At 44.8% G+C, this 17074-nt stretch overlaps 1 protein-coding gene across 1 annotated transcript in view; it reads left to right on the forward strand.

The window, feature by feature from the left end:
* The first annotated feature begins 488 nt into the window (after window positions 1-488).
* NSG2 (neuronal vesicle trafficking associated 2) overlaps window positions 489-17074 on the forward strand; it is a 53841-nt gene continuing 37255 nt past the window's right edge. Inside the window, exons 1-2 of the mRNA XM_040972430.1 lie at window positions 489-619; window positions 1441-1591. Of these exons, the coding sequence (XP_040828364.1) occupies window positions 1463-1591 (129 nt within the window). The 5' untranslated portion in view covers window positions 489-619; window positions 1441-1462. The remainder of the gene's footprint in view (window positions 620-1440; window positions 1592-17074) is intronic.

The raw sequence follows: 17074 nt of genomic DNA on the forward strand, positions 1-17074 counted from the left end.
TTTTTTTTTTTTTTGCAAATGAGGGAAATAACGTTAAAGAGGCTGAGAAAGATGTTCACGCTGCATTGGAGGTCTAAAATTCAAATCAGTTTTCCTTCTCTCCTGGACACAGTTCAAGCATGGTGTTAAGTCTTAAGATAAGTCTTATGTTTCATGATATTATTCTGGAAGATCTTGGGAACTGACCCATTTTCCTATATATGTATTTGCTTGTCTGATTTTTGCAAAGGTTCAAGAATTGCTTTTTTTTTTAAAAAAAGATGGTGGATATTAATCATTATAATTTATATTATTTTTGGTGACGTGGCCAGGTTGCCTCCCCTCTTTTGAAACTGTTTTGTCCCATGCAGTGGTTGTGGCCATGCATGAGAAACAGCAGGTGGTGCCAGATGACAGATGGTGTGGGAGCCTGTTCCCCGGTGGGAGGGGGCGCGAGTGAGCGAGCAGGCAGCTGCCAGATCTTCCCTGGTCGCTGGCTCCCTCGCGCCTCACTCTCAGAAGCTCCGATCTAGACACACGCGAGGCGCTGTCCTTTCAGCACCACAAGCTCCGGCGGAGCAGCAACGACTCCTCTTGAAATTGGCTTGGATCTGTTCTGACTCCCCAAGAGTGCAGCGCAGTAAGTAGGCATTCGTTTCTGTGGTAACCACTCCCTGATATCCTCCGAACCCTTTCTACCCTCTTTACCCCAGCAACAACCCTGTTTTTTGAATAGCGTTCTGTCAGCAACATCCACAGGAGAAATACAGTGGTGCTGGGCTTTTGAGGGTGGGGTGGGAGCACGGCCTGACTTGGAATGGAGCTGGAGCCTTGAAAATCTTATAATATGGGGGCTACTAACTTTCTATGGGGGGAAAAAAACCGGCCCTTTGCTATTGAGGAAATGAATGTGTTCTATGGCTGAATAACAACATCGGGTTCAAACCAGCTTCTTGTTTTAGAAAATTGTATCTCATGTGCAATATACATAGGTTGTAAAATGTTGCAAGTAGAGATACTAAACAAATTTATTGTGTTTAAGGGGTTTGCTTAAGAAAAATCAATAGAACAAAATTGCAAGCAGGATGGTGAAATGAAATGCATCATACTGCAGGGGAAACCTAGGATAATGGATTTCATTTTTGTGCTAAGAATAAGCTTTTCAGTGGTGTTATATGAATGCTTTAGCTGTAGTGTCTTAGGCATTTTAAGCTTGTGTTTTTGGGCGTGTTCGTGTAGTCTTGGATCTTAAATCTGAAGGTTGCTGAACCTAACGGGCAGGTGGCATATTTGGATGATTAACGAAGTTTTTAGTGGACGATGAGGATCATGTCTAGAAATCTGGCAGAGCAATGACTGATCCGATGGAAAGCCACCCAAATGGAGCTGTTGAGGACAGCACTATTTTGTCTGTCATCAATCCTCTCTTTCCCTTGCCTCACCTCCCACTGCTTGCCTTAGGTCTGGGAAGAGAGACATAAGGATGGTGAAGCTGAACGGTAACCCCGGTGAGAAGGGAACCAAGCCGCCTTCAGTGGAGGATGGGTTCCAGACCGTCCCCCTCATCACTCCCCTGGAGGTTAATCACTTACAGCTGCCTGCTCCGGAGAAGGTAAAGCAGGTGTTCTGCACCCCCTGACCCCTCATCCTCATCAGGAAATGAAGCAGCCAGCTATTCCATCCCCAAACTCTTTCATCTTCCTGTCTGTCAAACATACCCCCTTCCTCGTAAAATGTAGCTATTCCTTCCAGAGGGAAGGTATCTCTTGTGCTCTTTCAGATTTGTGGTAAGTGTTCATTTGTTCTTTGTGTTTTTTTTTGTTGTTGTTGTTTTTTCATGTATACTTACACGGGCAAGTACTTTCCTTGTTAAAGTTCTGTCACATCAGATGAATACTACTAAGCTTCCAGAGGGTGGCAGAGAAAAAATCATCTTGATTATTTTGGTGGAGGTATTTAAAAAATGCGTTGGTATAGATTTGAGGGCAGAGAATTGGATTTGGTCCAAGAAGCAATCGGCTTGCACCTGCTGGGATCTGTCCCCATAGTATGAGTTGGTGATCAAAAGACAACATTAAAAAAAAAAAATCCTTGTCCGGTACAACAAATGAATCTAATGCATCATGGTCACTGCTGAGCATTAGAAAAATTATGAGGGTGCAGGCATGGAAACAACTACATTCTGTGTAGGGTCTGTGGCTCAGACTGGGAGGACAGGTGAGGTAGGCTGCAGAGGAGAGCGTTTGAATGGGTATTTTAGAGGTAAGTACAAACCTGCCGGGTAGACCATGGGATGTAAAGGATGCAAGGCAAAGGGCACACACATAGAATGCTTTGGGGGAGCAGCAAAACTGGAGTAGACTGTGTTCAGGGGAGGCGGGGCTGCGAGTGAGTGACTGGCTGATGGCACATCTCCTGACATGGGAGTAGTCCATGAAGAATAGAGGTGGGTATTCATACAAAAGCAGGTGGGGGCAGGGTAGCCCATGGACGTGGGTGGGAGATGTCTTATCATCTAAGATCCACTCAGGAGCACTTGGGGTTTCACAGTGTGAGCTTTGGTGCATTGTATGTGTGTGTGTGAGAGAGAGATCTGGAGACAAATGCTGGGGTTCCCTGGCTGAAGGGCAAACAATGGATCATTCCATCTGTTTGATTTTCTTCTTGGCATCACCAGGAGAGCATTGTGTGTCTTAACCAATTGGCTCCATCTAAACAACAGAAGATGAGCCAAAGCCGGATAGAGGGCCTGGCTGATTGGCTGAGTGTTGAGTCATTTGTTTTCAAAGTGCAAAGTCAATGTGGGAATGTGCTGGGGTAGAGTGGCAGAAATGAAGAATTCTTGAGCTATCCTGAGAAACTGAGAAAGCCTATAGCACTCGGTTTTGAATGGGAAATGAACACTAAAAAGATGGAGAGGGAGAATTTCAACTGGGTACCTGCTTGCATGTATTTCAGAGGGTCTCAGTTTTTCATGGTGTGCTAGATTTGCCTGTGGAGTCTACAAAACCCTTGCTTTGTAGGCTGGACCTCTCAAACCCAGCTACAAGTATTAATGAGATCTTTCCAAGTAAATCATGCATGTAGGTAAATTGAGGACCGCTGTTTTAGACATGCATAACCTCTGGGAATCAGGGATTGTGCACTTACATTTATAGATAGTAAAGTGTTAAGTCATGCAGACCCACAGAAGGATCAAGTGGAAATGGCTGGAGTTTGAACCCAGGGATAAGTGCAAGTTGGGAAGGACAAGGGCAGTGTTGTTCTGAGGTTTAGTGAGTCAACAGCTACAGCCTTGCAGGTCTGCATGTCTCGGAAATGTGTACAAGGAAAAGAGATTTGTTACAGGTCATCCCAGGGATTGCTGTGGTCTCTCCTTCCCTAACTCCCCCTCCTCATCTCTGAGGCCTTCCTTCTCTCCTTGAGAGAGAAAGCAAGGTAAGTGACTTCTGACCATTTAGATCAAATGTACCTGAAAGCCATCCCAAAGCCTCAACAACAAATACCTGCATGTGTTACAGCAGAAGCCAGTATATGCTGAAAGATGCAGTGGGTCCCAGATTCATTGCAACTCCCTACAGGAACACATCCCTCCAGGGAGAACCATGGGTTTCCTCTGAGGTTTACAATAAAGCCTTCTTTTTCCAGTTGAACCTCGGTTTCCTCTTCTGTGACATGAGGAAGATCACATCCATCCCACTAAGGTCCGCAGTTAGTTAATAAGGCCTCCTATGTAAAGTGCCTGGCACAGAACTAACTGCAAGGAAATACTAATAGCCATTTCCGTTGCTTTCTACATGCTGGATGCTGTCCTAAGCCAGATTTATGTACAGTGCACATGTGTGCATATGTGTACTCATGCTTGTGTGCACACACACACTCTCTCTTCTCTTTTGTTCTTTTCATTTCAATGACAATGTTGATTTAGAAGATTCCACTTCAGCAGGAATGAGGAGCAAGCTGGCCTGGGAGTCTGAGAACTTGGTGTCTGACTCAAGCTCAGTCTCTTAATCCACAGTGTGGCATGGATCTCCTTGCTCGAGCTGCTTATCCTCTATTTTCTGTGCTAAGTTTTGGATTTCCATCATCTTTTCAGGTGCAAACATGTTTGAGTTCCCTTAAAGAAGCCAAAGTTCTGTGAGCACTCAGTGCAGTGAGAGATTTTCAGCACAGACTGGAGCCGTGTCCTTAGCTGGGTTCACATACTTGCTCCGTGTTCCCCTGGTTAACGACTTGGGGCAGGTTTTCTAACCTGCTTAGTCTAAACCTTCTCTCCTGTAAAAAGGGGGAGTGTTACTCTTGGGACTCAGCTCACAGGGCTTAGGGAGAGGAGTCAAGGAAGTCCTGCATAGTCTTCGGTCCTTCGATTAGGTTCCAGTCAGATGGTGGGGGTCTGAAGCTCAGGTGGTGATCAGAAAGAAGTATATTTGTCCCAAAGTATTTTCAAAAGATTGGTTTGTTTATTTGAAACTCAGAGTTATAGAGATGAGGGTAGGAAGAGATGTGAGAGAGAGATAAAGAATTTTTCATCTGCTAGTTCATTTCTTAGATAGCCACAATGGCCAGAGCTGGGCTGGGCCACATCCAGATTCTCTCACATAGGTGGTAAGAATCCAAACAGGAACTGGATTAGAAGTGGAACTACTAGGACATGACTGGTGCCCTTGTGGGATGCTCATGTTGCAAATGGTAGCTTTACAGGCTATGCCACAATGCTGGCCAATATTTGGCCCCAAAGTTAAATTGTGGCTTTCCTTTTTTTGAAAATGTAAAATATGGAGGGGGCTGGGTGTGCAATTATGAAGCCTCTCTTTAGATTCTTGTCCTGAGTACTCTTTACAAGTGTGGATCATGAGTGTCAGGATAGAGCGTTTAGGAGATGGATGTGCCCAAGGCCCTTGCTCTGGGCTGGAGATGGGCTGTGCAGGGTACTCATGTCTGTGATTTCAGTGACTCTTCCCAGAAGCCCTGTCTCATGGGTGTTAGTGCACCTATTTCACTGATGAGACTGATGCACTGCTCAGTGGAGCAGCCTGTTTACTCTGCCTGGCGTTGCTTCCATGTTGAGAAGCCTCCAGCTCTGTAAGAGTGCTTCCTCCAGCTCTGCCTGTGCATGATATCTGTGGCGTATCATGCAGACTCACAGGCCTGATGGTGGCTCTCCGGCTGTGGCTCCAAGGAGAAAACAGCACTTGCCTTGTTGGAGGAGGTGGGTTTGAATTCACAGGAGGTCGCTTGCCTTCTCTCACTTCCATTCTACTTGTATCCTCACTCTTCCTCCTGCACTTCTTAGAGTTCAGGTCGCTTTGCATAGATCTCCTTCACAATCCCTCATCCCCACAGGAAGACATCTGTAAGGCCTACTGGCTTCCTTTTCTACCACCTCTACATTGTAGCTTTTACATGAGCATGTCAGACCTTCCTAAAGAAGCATTCTCTGCAGGGAATCCATGTAGCAATGTCTGGAGACATTTTTTGGCTTTCACAGCTGGAGGGGGCATTCCACTACCATCTATGGGTAGAGGCCATGAATGCCATTGATCATCCTGCAGTGCCCAGTACACCCCCTTCCTGCCCCAAATGTCTACTGTGCTGAGAATGGAAACTCTGACCTAAACTTCCCAGCATTCTTCAGGGTGTTCTGGACTTGCCTTTCCATCTGCCCAGATTGCTTACCTCATTTCTTTACTTGTCCGATAAGATAAAAGTCATTTCCTAAGCCCAGTTTAAATAGCATGCTTATAAGAAACCCTCCCTGACCTCCCGTCAGTAGATATGTGGTTATATTTATTACACTAAAAGATACTCACCCATCCATCATCCATCCATCTGTCCATCCATCCATCCATCCATCCATCCATCCATCATTCATCCATCTGTCCATCCATCCATCCATCCATTATTCATTCATTCATCCACTGCCTACTTGCCCATCCACCCGTCATCCATCCCACTCTCACTTTTGGTGCATTCCTACCATGAGTGCTGGAAGACAGCAGTGCATGCACAAGGCCGGCTAGGAAGCCACCGCTGTGTTCCCGAACAGGGTGGTAGTGAGCGGGCAGCAGAATGGGGAGGAAGATGGAATTAGACTGCTGCTATGAGCTGCCCTTATGCTGTCTGCTGCACTGGCCATCACCAGGTCTGACCACACATCTTCTCAGCAGCCTTAGTCCTTACACACAATGGCCAGTGGGAAATGATGGCTGAGCAAGGCTTGCCTGTGTTGCTACAGCTTAAAACTGAGCTCCCTTTCCCTATTTGACAGGTGGAGAAATTTTTCTGAATTGCAGTAGCTGAGTGGCTTCCTTCAGAGTGTGAGGGTGAGCTCTTTAAATGCCTGACTGTGAATTGGCAGGCTTCAGGGGCCAGGAGCTACTTTTGGGGTATAATAGCCCAGACACTCAATGTGAGGGTGCTACCATTTGGCCCTATTGTTGCTGCTGCAGGGACAGGCTCAGAGAGTTGCCATGCTCTGCTAAACAAACAAAAACAGGGCACGCAGGTGTGATGCAAAATGCCAGCTGATGGATGGCAGGGCCACAGCAGACTCAGCCCCATGTTGGCAAAGCCCCATGTGGACCGTGTACTTGGCAAGCCAGCTACCAGGTGCTGGGCACATGTTCCTCTCCTTTGATGCTGACTAGCAAATCTTCAGGGAGAGGCTGGCTCACCTGCTTCTGGGAAGGGAGGAGTGTAGAAGTTCAGGGACCAGTCACTGATAATTGGTGCACTTCTGGTTTTGCCTGGCAGATCACATGCGCTTGGGAGTTCCAAAGACCTGGGTGTAAGTCTCTGCTAAGCTGTTTATTGGCTGTGTGGCTTTAGAGAAATTGATAGACTTCTCTGGACTTTGGGTTGTCTCATCTGTAAGATGAGCATACTGTTTACCAAGGGCTGTGCACAGTCTTGGCTCTCCTGGCTTTGACTCAGAGTCTGTCTTTCTCTGTGACGCAGGATGGCAGAAACCTCAGCCCCACCCAGGGAGCAGCAGGATGTACCCCTGTACCAGTTCAAGAGCCTTGGAGTCCCCGACTGCCAGCTCGCAGAGACTCCTATAAGACTGAGGATAAATCACCCCAAATTTGGGCAAAGGCACTGGCTAGGCAGCTCCAGCAAAGTAGATCTAAAATGACAAGTGACTTTTTAAAATTTCTCTGTAATTTGAAGTTGTAATACTTCGTAGATAGATGGGCAGGAGAAAAATTTGATAACGCTTTGCATTAATGTCACTGGGAGCAAACCCCACCTCGGTACATTCTTATTGGTTATATAATTTGATGCATTGTTATTCCAAGGGTGTTTTGACATTATTTATGTGATTTAAAGTGTAAGTGCTACTTAAATGGTTCACTTTCTAATGGTGAGAAGCTATCCTATGGGGATATTCCTTTCAAGGATGCCAAGGTCTATATATTCTATTATCCATATAGACATATTTTAAAATAGAGAACAACTTGTATTGCTGTATGAAAAGGGCCTATTAAATAAACTTGGATGCAAGAATGGGGAATACTAAGCTCTCGTTACCACAGAGGTAAATCTTCCCATGAAGTATGCACACAGCAGCAGATGCACTGCTTCATTAAAGCAGCTGCGAAAGGGAGGTGGTGATGGGGTCCTCTTGGTGCATACAGAGAATGAGTGTGTTTTATTCTTTCTTTTTAAGTTTTCCTTCCTTCCTTCCTTCCTTCCTTCCTTCCTTCCTTCCTTCCTTCCTTCCTTCCTTCCTTCCTTCCTTCCTTCCTTCGACATATAATTATACCTCTGCCAGTATTTCAAAAAATTCACAGAAAAAACCTGAATGAAAAGAATGAGTTTATTTTTGTGCAAACACAATTTTGAAATTCAGGCATTGTTTTTTTTTTTCATACTATACATTTCCATTTGCTGGGAAAAACATTTTTTTTTTTCTTGACAGCAATTTTTTTTTTTGGCTTACGTCAAAAGCAACTCCTGTTTTAAATCCCACTTTCTATGAGTTTCCTGTATGGATGGAATCCAATGGGATGCTCAGATATGGGTAAGCACTGGGAAGTGACCCACACACAATGGGATATGATTCAGCCATTGAAACAGCAAAGCCCAGTCATTTGCGACAACATGAGCGAATGTGTAGAACCTTGTGTGTAGGTGCTATTAGAATTGATAAAAAGACAAAAATAGTTTTAGATGGACACACACAAAGCTTCAATATTTGGAAAACAGGTGTAGACCATATGAACATTTTTATTCTATAATTTCCATCATATGTATTGCCATGAGCATGTTTCTTTTTTTTTTTAATAAAAAAATTCCCCATTTAACAGATGGTAAAACAGTTTTGGAGAACTGATGCAATTTATTTGCCTTCATATGTGAAGAGACCATCTTAAGCAGGCCAGGGTTCCTGCATCTACAAGGAGGCCTTGAAGTACTATGATTTGAATTCAAATCATAACCTCACTACATACTGGTTATGTGACACTGGGCAAGGTTAATAACTGCTTTGATGTTACATTTTCTCATGACAATAATATCTTCCTCTAAAGACTGTAGCAAGGATGACATGAGAAAAATACATGCCAAATGCTTGGCATAGTACCCACTGTACCACTATGCTTCATGCAAAGCTGTTATTATCATTCAATTCAGTACTAGAATCAGATCCCTGGTCCCTAGAGAACACAGGACCCATCTCTGGGCAGCAAGGCAAGCCAAGCAGTGCAGGGGCCTGGGTCTCTGGACAAGGCGTATGCATGTGGCAGAGCCATGGCGTCCACTGTGATGACCAACCCAGGCAGTGTCTGCTCAGAGCAGGAGCTGAGGCCTGGGGAGAGGACCCCTGGAGCTTTCTCACCTTGCCCCGTCCTATGGGTTGCCATACAAGAGTCGCTGACTTCTTGGGCTAAATGGTTCATTTGGGGTCTCACTGGCATATCTCCCATTCTGCCTTTGAGAAAGCAAAAGCTCAGTAAGGATAAGAGAGCAAGTGCCATGGAAGCAGGCAGGTCCATTGGTCTTAAAGGTGAGCTGCTAACTGTCTTGTGATGTGATCAGCATTGAATCCTTCCCCTTCTCTGTAGCCCTAATTTTCCTATGTTTGAATTGATGTCATGGGACACCATTGTCGTTGAAGTACTTTTGAGTTTGGATATTTTATCCTTCCTTTTGTGCCCAATTCCAAGCTTCACTGGCTCGAGGTGGAAGTGTGAGAAGGGAAATAAGGAAAATTGGTAACCAAAGACTCAGCCGCTATAAGGACTCCTCCATTTTGCTTCTTTAGAACTAGGCTGTATTAGTTGGTTCGTTCATTCAGCAACATGCCACAGGTGCCACAGGTTCAGCATTTGAGTGCAGGGTGGCCTTGGGTTAGCGTTGAGTCTCCTGGCTGTGTTCTCTAGGGATCCGCGTGAGGCTGTGAAGCCATTTCCATTCTCTGGGACTTGGTTTCCTCCTCTTTATATTGGAAGTAAACACCACTACCTCATGGAGTGACTGAGAATTGTTTTGCTGAGATGCAGGCGATAAATCTTTGGCATCGGTGGGTGCTTGAACAAAGTAAGCCACGCAAAGCAGGAGAGAGCATGCTGATGTGGAGTGTGACTTAGCAGTTGTCTGGTCACAAGCCAATGATTGACCTCTCAGAGGTCAATTTTCTCACCTAGAGTCTGTGAAGGATAATAAGGACCTTAAGGGGAGAGTCGGAGAGCACGTAGTCAAAACTAAAGACACACACACATCTGTGGGGCACTGGCACAAGAACTGGCACGCAGTAGGTGCTTGGCAGCTGGCTGTCCATTGTCTTGGCTCCAGACTCCTCTTTGCTTGCAAAGATGACTAAAGGCACAGCACAGATCTATTTTTGGTCTGTGCGAGTCCAGCTCATAAAAATACAATCCCGTTGCCTGTCAGCACTTCTGTGCTTTTATTTATTGTTCCTGCCAATCGCAGGGCCTCTCCGTGTGGGAACCTCTTCATTATTGATAATCCCAGGGAAGTAGTATTTTAAATTTTTATGATCTGTACTTTGCACCGTCTGAACCTCCATGTATTATCTGGCCATGCCAGCAAAGGGGGAATTACAGCCAGGCGAGAGAGGGGTCCTTTTGGGATGAATAATTTATCTCATTTTCACAATACCAATTATGCTAAATTAGGTTGCTCATATTAGCAGCTGACAGAACAATGGGGGGCTGATGTGTAAATATGAAAAAAGAGAACAAAGTTAATGCTTTGCCTCCATCCACAATGATATTTGAAAAGCAGGACTCTCATTTCTCTAAATATGTATGAAACCACACTTTGAATACTAGAAAGAATACTTCTCTTTGTTTTTTGCTCCAATTTCTGGTATTTGTCAAGGAGCTCAGGGCTCGGTCTGGCTCCTTTTGTTTTTCTCAAGTGTGGGTAAAAGAATGGCCAGAATAAAGGCTCTCTTTGCAGATTTATGCTCTGTCTCTTGCTCTCTCTTTGCTTATGCAAGCTGATTCCTCCAAGGTACCATTAATAAAGATTGCCTAACATTTCTTATGCTTTCCCCTTCATAGTCCTTACAAATAATAGTAGGAAAAGCGATGGTTACTTGTCCTTTATAGAAAGAAGTATTTCTGGTCTCAGTCCCTAAGAACAAAACACTGAGCTTCTGGAACCTTCTTAACAGCTGCCCGATCCTGTGAACTTTGTAGGGTTGTGGTGCTCCCAATCCATGCTTCTCCCCATCGCAGTGTATCTTCACCTCGCAGGTGGTGCATACCTGGGAAGCCATTCTGTGGCTTCTCATCCTCCCTCAGCTGCTCATGGCCCACGAGGTAATTCCTTCATGGTAGGTGGGGTAGAGTGGCACTCAGGGCTTCCCGCAGCTTTGTCTGTCACCCAATCACCTCGCTGCACTCTGGCCATTCACAACTGCCTCTGGTGGTTCCCTGGGGCAGCAGGTTCCTTCTGGTTGCCTGCTGATTGATTGCTCATGCGCATTGCTCCCTTGGCCCACGGTTCTCTAGCTGGATCTGGAGAAATAGAAATGGAGAAATGGAAACTAAGAAGTTTGTGGGAGAGCGAGGGGTGCTTTAGGCTCAGGTGGAGGCAGCATTTGTACCTGGATGGAGGGGTCAGTTTGCAAGAATATTTGAGGAAGCTGACCCTGGAATGAATGGACTGATGGAATGGATGTGGGGACCAAAGGGAAGGGAAGGCACATGAAACATTCTCATGTTTAATTTGACATACATAATGATATGGAGGGTGCTGCAGTTTTCCAAGCTGGGATGACATGGCATGAAAAGGTGGAGAGTGAGGTAGTCAGGGCAGGTGAGTCAGGACCCAGGAGCTGTCCTGCAGGTGTGGTTGGCTTAGGTATGTTCCTGGAAGGGCACCTGTCCTATAGGGTAAGGTGAGTGTCAGGCGAGGGCTGAAGAGAGATGGAAATCAGAATCATGGGAATAAAAGATGGATATGGAAGTGATGGGGTTGAGTAAGAACACCCCATGGGTGTTCTTGTTTGAAGAGAAAGGAATGGCCATGTCCCAACCATTCGGAGGTCAGGGAAAGAGGAGAAGCCTCCAGAAGAACTTGGGGAGGGCTGGTCAGTGTGGCAGCAAGAGAAATGAGGAAATATTGCTGTAGGTATTTCACTTAGAATGGGCTCATATCAAATGCACAGCTTGGCTCAGCTACCCAGCATGCTGTGGACATGTGATGGAAGCTGCAGTCACTGTTGCTGCCCAGCAACACCAGGGAGTAGCCTATCGCATATTTTCATTTTGCTAGTCCAGGACATGATTCATATTTAGTATCTCAAATGCAGTTTCTTCTGACTTTGTGTCAACGAAAAGCTAAAAAAAAATTTTTTTAGTAGAACAGAGTCCACAAATTATGACCTCAGAGCACAGTTCATTTGCTCCAAGCTGTTTACAAATGGATATGGGATTTGAAGGAGGTAACACTTGCATAGGGGGTGAAAGTAAAATATTATGTGGCCACTTGGATTGCTTTTGCAGAAAAATGTGGCACAGCTAAAAATGAAACAGATGAGAGAATTCCCATGGTGTCAGGTGCACAGTTGTCCCTTGGCCTGCATCTGAGGTTTAAGGATCAGAGACTCTGGAACCAAAACTAGTGCTTTCATTAAAAAGTCACTCAAGGCAAAAGCTCCCTAAGGGTTTGGAGCAAAGCACGGCACAGATTCAAAGAGAGGGCTCTGGGTAAAACTCTACCCACCTTACCCCCAGTACTACAGATGATTCACGGTCTACTTAAGAAATAAATAGGATATATGTAACACATGCATGTGGCGTATGTTCTCACATTGGCAGCCCATGTAAATGAAATCTGACCTTTCTGTGTCATATTCCTCTTGCTCTTTGCAAGTCCATGAGATTCATGATATATAACATGCTATTATTGTGCAGCATTCCACGTTCTGAATAAATCGCAGTGTATCCATTCTCCCTTTAATGAACCTAGCCAGTGTTTCCAGTTTGAGGATATTATGCAAGGCATATTATTATTATTAGTTTGTGTCTCCTCTGGTGGATCCATTACACTTCTGAACTGAATTTTGCCAACCACTAGAAAATCTACCGATTTTGGTATATTCACTTGATATTTGGCCATCTTACTAAATTCTAATAGCGCTTCAGTTCATTTTTGTGGGTTTTCTTAGAACACACTTATATCAGATGGAATGTTTTTAGTCTCAAGTTATAGAAATTCTAACCCAAATTGGACTAAGATCATAAAAGGTTTTATTGGCTCCCTTCACTTCAAAGGTCAGCTTGATCTAGCTTAAAGCAGAATGTGGTCCAGAGGGCAGATGTCCCCTTCTCCATTGCTCTGGGTGCCACTTGGCTCTGGCCTCTTTTGAGTGCTGCCTTTGTCCTCCACCTGACTTCCTTTACTAGTGCAATGACTGCTACAGCAGTTCCAGAACTCAAGTTCTCACCATACCACACCACCCGGAGGAAAGGCATAGTCTCTCATGGAGAGAGATACCCAAGAAGACCTAGGAATCTTCCTTTCTCCTGACCCCAGTCAGTACTGTCTAATATCTCATTGGTCCAGTTGAATGACATGCCCAGGTGTGAGCCACTCACATTGTATAATCAATAGCAGTGTATACCTTGATTGGTTTAATCGAAGCAGGGAGCATTCACGTCATTCCCTTGGATGTCCCACATTGGGGCAATGGTGAGTTACTGGAAAAAGTATTGGGAAACTTTTGATTGAAGAAAGGAATGGATGTATGAGAAACAACATCAAAATGTGTACTACTATAACAATGGAAAAGCAGAAGGGAGGACTAAGAAGCAGAGACTTCGTACATTTGATGTGTGATATGAAGATGCCCAGACTTGCTGCTGTCCAAAGATCTACCAGGGAAGGGGTCAGGTGAGGAGATGGTTTGGCAATGGGGAAGGTATGATGTTTCTCTATTGCTTGCATCAAGTGGCCACACATTTAGTGATTGAAGACAACACAAATCTACTCTTTTACAATTTTCATAGGCCCACATGTTCAACCAAGGGTAAACTGAGTACTCTGTGCAGAGTCTCACAAGCTTGAATTCAAGGTGTTAACTGGGTTGCATTCTTACTGGGATCCTCCAAGCTCATTTAGGGTGTTGGCAGACTTCAGGTTTTGTGTGTGTGTGTGTGTGTGTGGTCACTGAGTGATGGAGGTCCTGTTCTTAGCGTGTCTGTTTAATTCCTCATAATCACAGAGTTTCTTTCTAGTCAGCTTCAATGGAGTTTTTCTACAGCGTAATATGATTATGGAAGCAACTACCCTACCCCATGCATATGCTCACATTTCTGTGGGAGAAGATTGTCTTACGGTCCAAAGCTGCTCAGCAGAAAAGGCAATAGCAGTCCTAAGACTTCTGGCTCACACAGACTAGGAAACTCACTGTGCTTTATACATATGTAAAGTAGGATATACGTATGTGTATCTGAGAGGACTTTCAGCTAGTCATGGAAGGGCGGGATGAAAGGAGGAAGTGGAATCACTGTTTGGTTCAAACCTTGGCTTCTTTGCTTCCAATCTGCCTTCGTGCTAATGCTCACCGAGGGCGGCAACCAGGGATGACTTGATGATGTGGGTCCCTGTCGCCCTCCTGGGGGACCTAGACTGAGTTTGACATATCTGGTTTCAGCTTGACCTGGCCCTGGCTATGGTAAGGATTTGGGGAGCGAAATAGCAGGTGCAAGACCTCATTCCACCTCTCCTTCTCTCTGCCTTTCAAATAAAATGAAAATAAATTGTTAGCAGAAAAATAAAATTAAAATCTTACTTTTGCACAAAATTATTTTGAAGGATGAGCATATTTTTTGCATAATGTACATTTTCCATATACTTTTTGAAGGTTCCCCCCCCCCCCGAAGTGTTCATGTATCAAAGTAAACTTATCTCTTAATTTCACTTACTGGGAAGTTTATGTAGATAATATATATATGTATAAATATAAATATAGATACAGATGTATGGAGGTAAAATTATAAATCCAAGTTTCTGTTTATTTGTAGGAATGTGGATTCAGAGAAATGTAATACATTTTTTTCTGTAGCAGTTCATCATCAACAATTCATCTAGTGATCTCCAAACGGTTTATAATAGGTAGAGCCTGTTGAGTATCACAGAGGTCACCTTCATGTATATTACTGCACTTGGCCCACCCTGGAATGTCATGTGTTAGGTGACAGTGGAAGTCCTTATCCTGTGAGCTATGCCTTCTGCTTTGTTATTTGCTCCTGACTGTCACATTTTCCATTGCAGTTCATTGCAAAAAAAGGAATGTACAGACCATGTAACAGCTCATGCCTGCCTCCACCCCCCACTTTGGATATGTGGTTACAGGAAACATCACTTGCTTTCTTGTCCACCCAGGAAACTTGTATTTGTCTTCCATACCTTGCTGCTACTGCGGTTCCATTTTGTTCTTCTGATAGGGTGGTCAAGTGCTTGTTTAACAGCATTAGGATTGTTCTCGTTTTCTTAATTATTTATTTGAAATGGAGAGGGGGAGAGAGAGAGAGAGAGGGACAAGAAACTGCCCTACTAGTTTATTCCCCACAGTCTCAGGGACTGAGCCATTCTGAAGCCACAGCCCAGAACTCAACTGCAGTTTGCCATGTGAGTGACGGGGACCCAATTGCATAAGCCGTGATTTGCTGCTTTCCAGGGTGTGGATTCGCGGGAAGTTGAACTTGGGAGTAGAGCCATGTCTTGAACTTAGGCACGCTGATATGGGAGGTGGACGTCCTAAGGAGTGTTTGTCTTCACTGTGTGTTGCTCTAGAGGGGTTTTGCCATATGGGCCTTCCAGCTCACAGGTGCTAGCCAAGTTCAATCTCATGTGTGCTTCAAGCATCTGTGGAAGAAACTGTGGCAGCAGTCAGAGACAGAGTTCAAAGGTTGACTCTGTGGTCTGAGGGTTTAACTTATGTTAACACATTGGTACCTCACAACAATACAATGAGATATTGATGGATTCCTGTTTCATGGATGAGAAAACCAAGACATAGAAGGCTTTAAGCATTCACCAGAAGCTGCCAGCCCACAGTCTCACAGCCCACCCCCAGTACCATATTAGCAATCTCAGCATTTCATGGCATAGGTGTAGGGAGCTATAGATACAGAGAGACATAGAGTTCTTTTCATTACCTATGGTATGGAAGGGTCTGTGTTGCCATTTCTTTTGCAACGGAGGTGGAAGGAAGCAATAAAAACAGCAGATTCTTCCCCTGCCTCTGCCATAAGTCCTCATCTGTGTTTGGCTGAACCACTTTCCTATTTAAAGAAGCCAGGGGCTCCCTCTTTGCTGTTTAGAGTAGCAGACTGTGGAGAGGGGGGACACAACAGCACAGCTTTCATCTGGAAGTAGGCTCTGAGGTTGGGGCTCTCCCGACACCTCACAGTGCCATGTGTATAGTGGGTGTTCTCCCATCTTTTTCCTTTGTGAGTTGCCTTGAGTCTGTGCCATGTCTTGCAGACTTGAAAGAACACCCTTCATGGAAGGACTATGGCTTTAGTGAATACACAAGATCGCTGTCTGCATGAAAAGTTGGTGGGAGTTTTCTGTGAACATTCTGTTGCTTCAAGCTCCAAGTCTGTGGATTCAAACTGTAGGAGTGATTGTGGTTAGCAGATTGTTTTCTTTGAGTTGCAGGGCCCTTGGCAGGAGAAGGGAGATGGTAGCAGGATTCAGCCAGGGTATAGAAAGTGCTTGATCTTAGTGCTGGCGTGTAGACACGGTTCAAAGAGGTCACCCATTACCATCTTGTTGAGTTCTAGAAACAACCTTATCGAGTGGGATTGTGATTATGGTTATTGCTCATGTTACACAGATGAAACTCAGGTAGTTCTGGGTTCTTGAGGGCCGTGGGGGCGTTTGCAATAGCAACTGGTGATCACTTAGCCTTTCCTTCCTTCCACTCTGCCTATGTGGAGGTGGGGAGGGGTGGTAGTGGGTGGAGTGCCATTAATGGGCTGGTAGGTTGAGAGCATATATATTTTTAAAGGATTTATTTTATTTGAAAAAGCAGAGTTACAGAGTCATGGAGAGAAGGACACACACACACACACGCACACACTTCTATCTGCTGGTATACTCCCTAAATGGATTCAATGACTGAGGCTCGGCCAGGCTGAAGTTAGGAATGTGGGACTCCAGCTAAGTCTTTGAAACGAAGGGTAGGGGTCCAAGTATTTGGACCATCTTCTGTTGCTTTCCCAGGTATGTTAACAAGGAGAGGATCATAAGTGGAATAGCCAGGAGTCAAACAGGTGCACCTGGGAGATGTTGGCGATGCAGGCTGCTGCCTAGTGTGCATCACAACACCAGCCAGACAGCATATCTTGATAATATGTTAACTGCCTCTGCAAAAACACTCAGACTTCAGAAAAATGGGGCAGTAGATGTGAGCCTACAGTTCCCCCTCTCATCAAACTGGAATTAAGTGCATATATGAAGGTTTAGCTATAGGATCTTTACCATAGCTTTCTTTTAAAAAAGATTTTTACTTGTATGCTTCAAAGGCAAAATGACAGAGACACAAGGACACACACACACACACACAATCTTCCATCTGATGGGTCACTTCTTCAGTGACCACAACAAC

The sequence above is a fragment of the Ochotona curzoniae genome, unplaced genomic scaffold, assembly GCF_017591425.1.
Source record: "Ochotona curzoniae isolate NIBS_2020 unplaced genomic scaffold, NIBS_Ocur_1.0 contig_1, whole genome shotgun sequence".
Taxonomy (NCBI): domain Eukaryota; kingdom Metazoa; phylum Chordata; class Mammalia; order Lagomorpha; family Ochotonidae; genus Ochotona; species Ochotona curzoniae.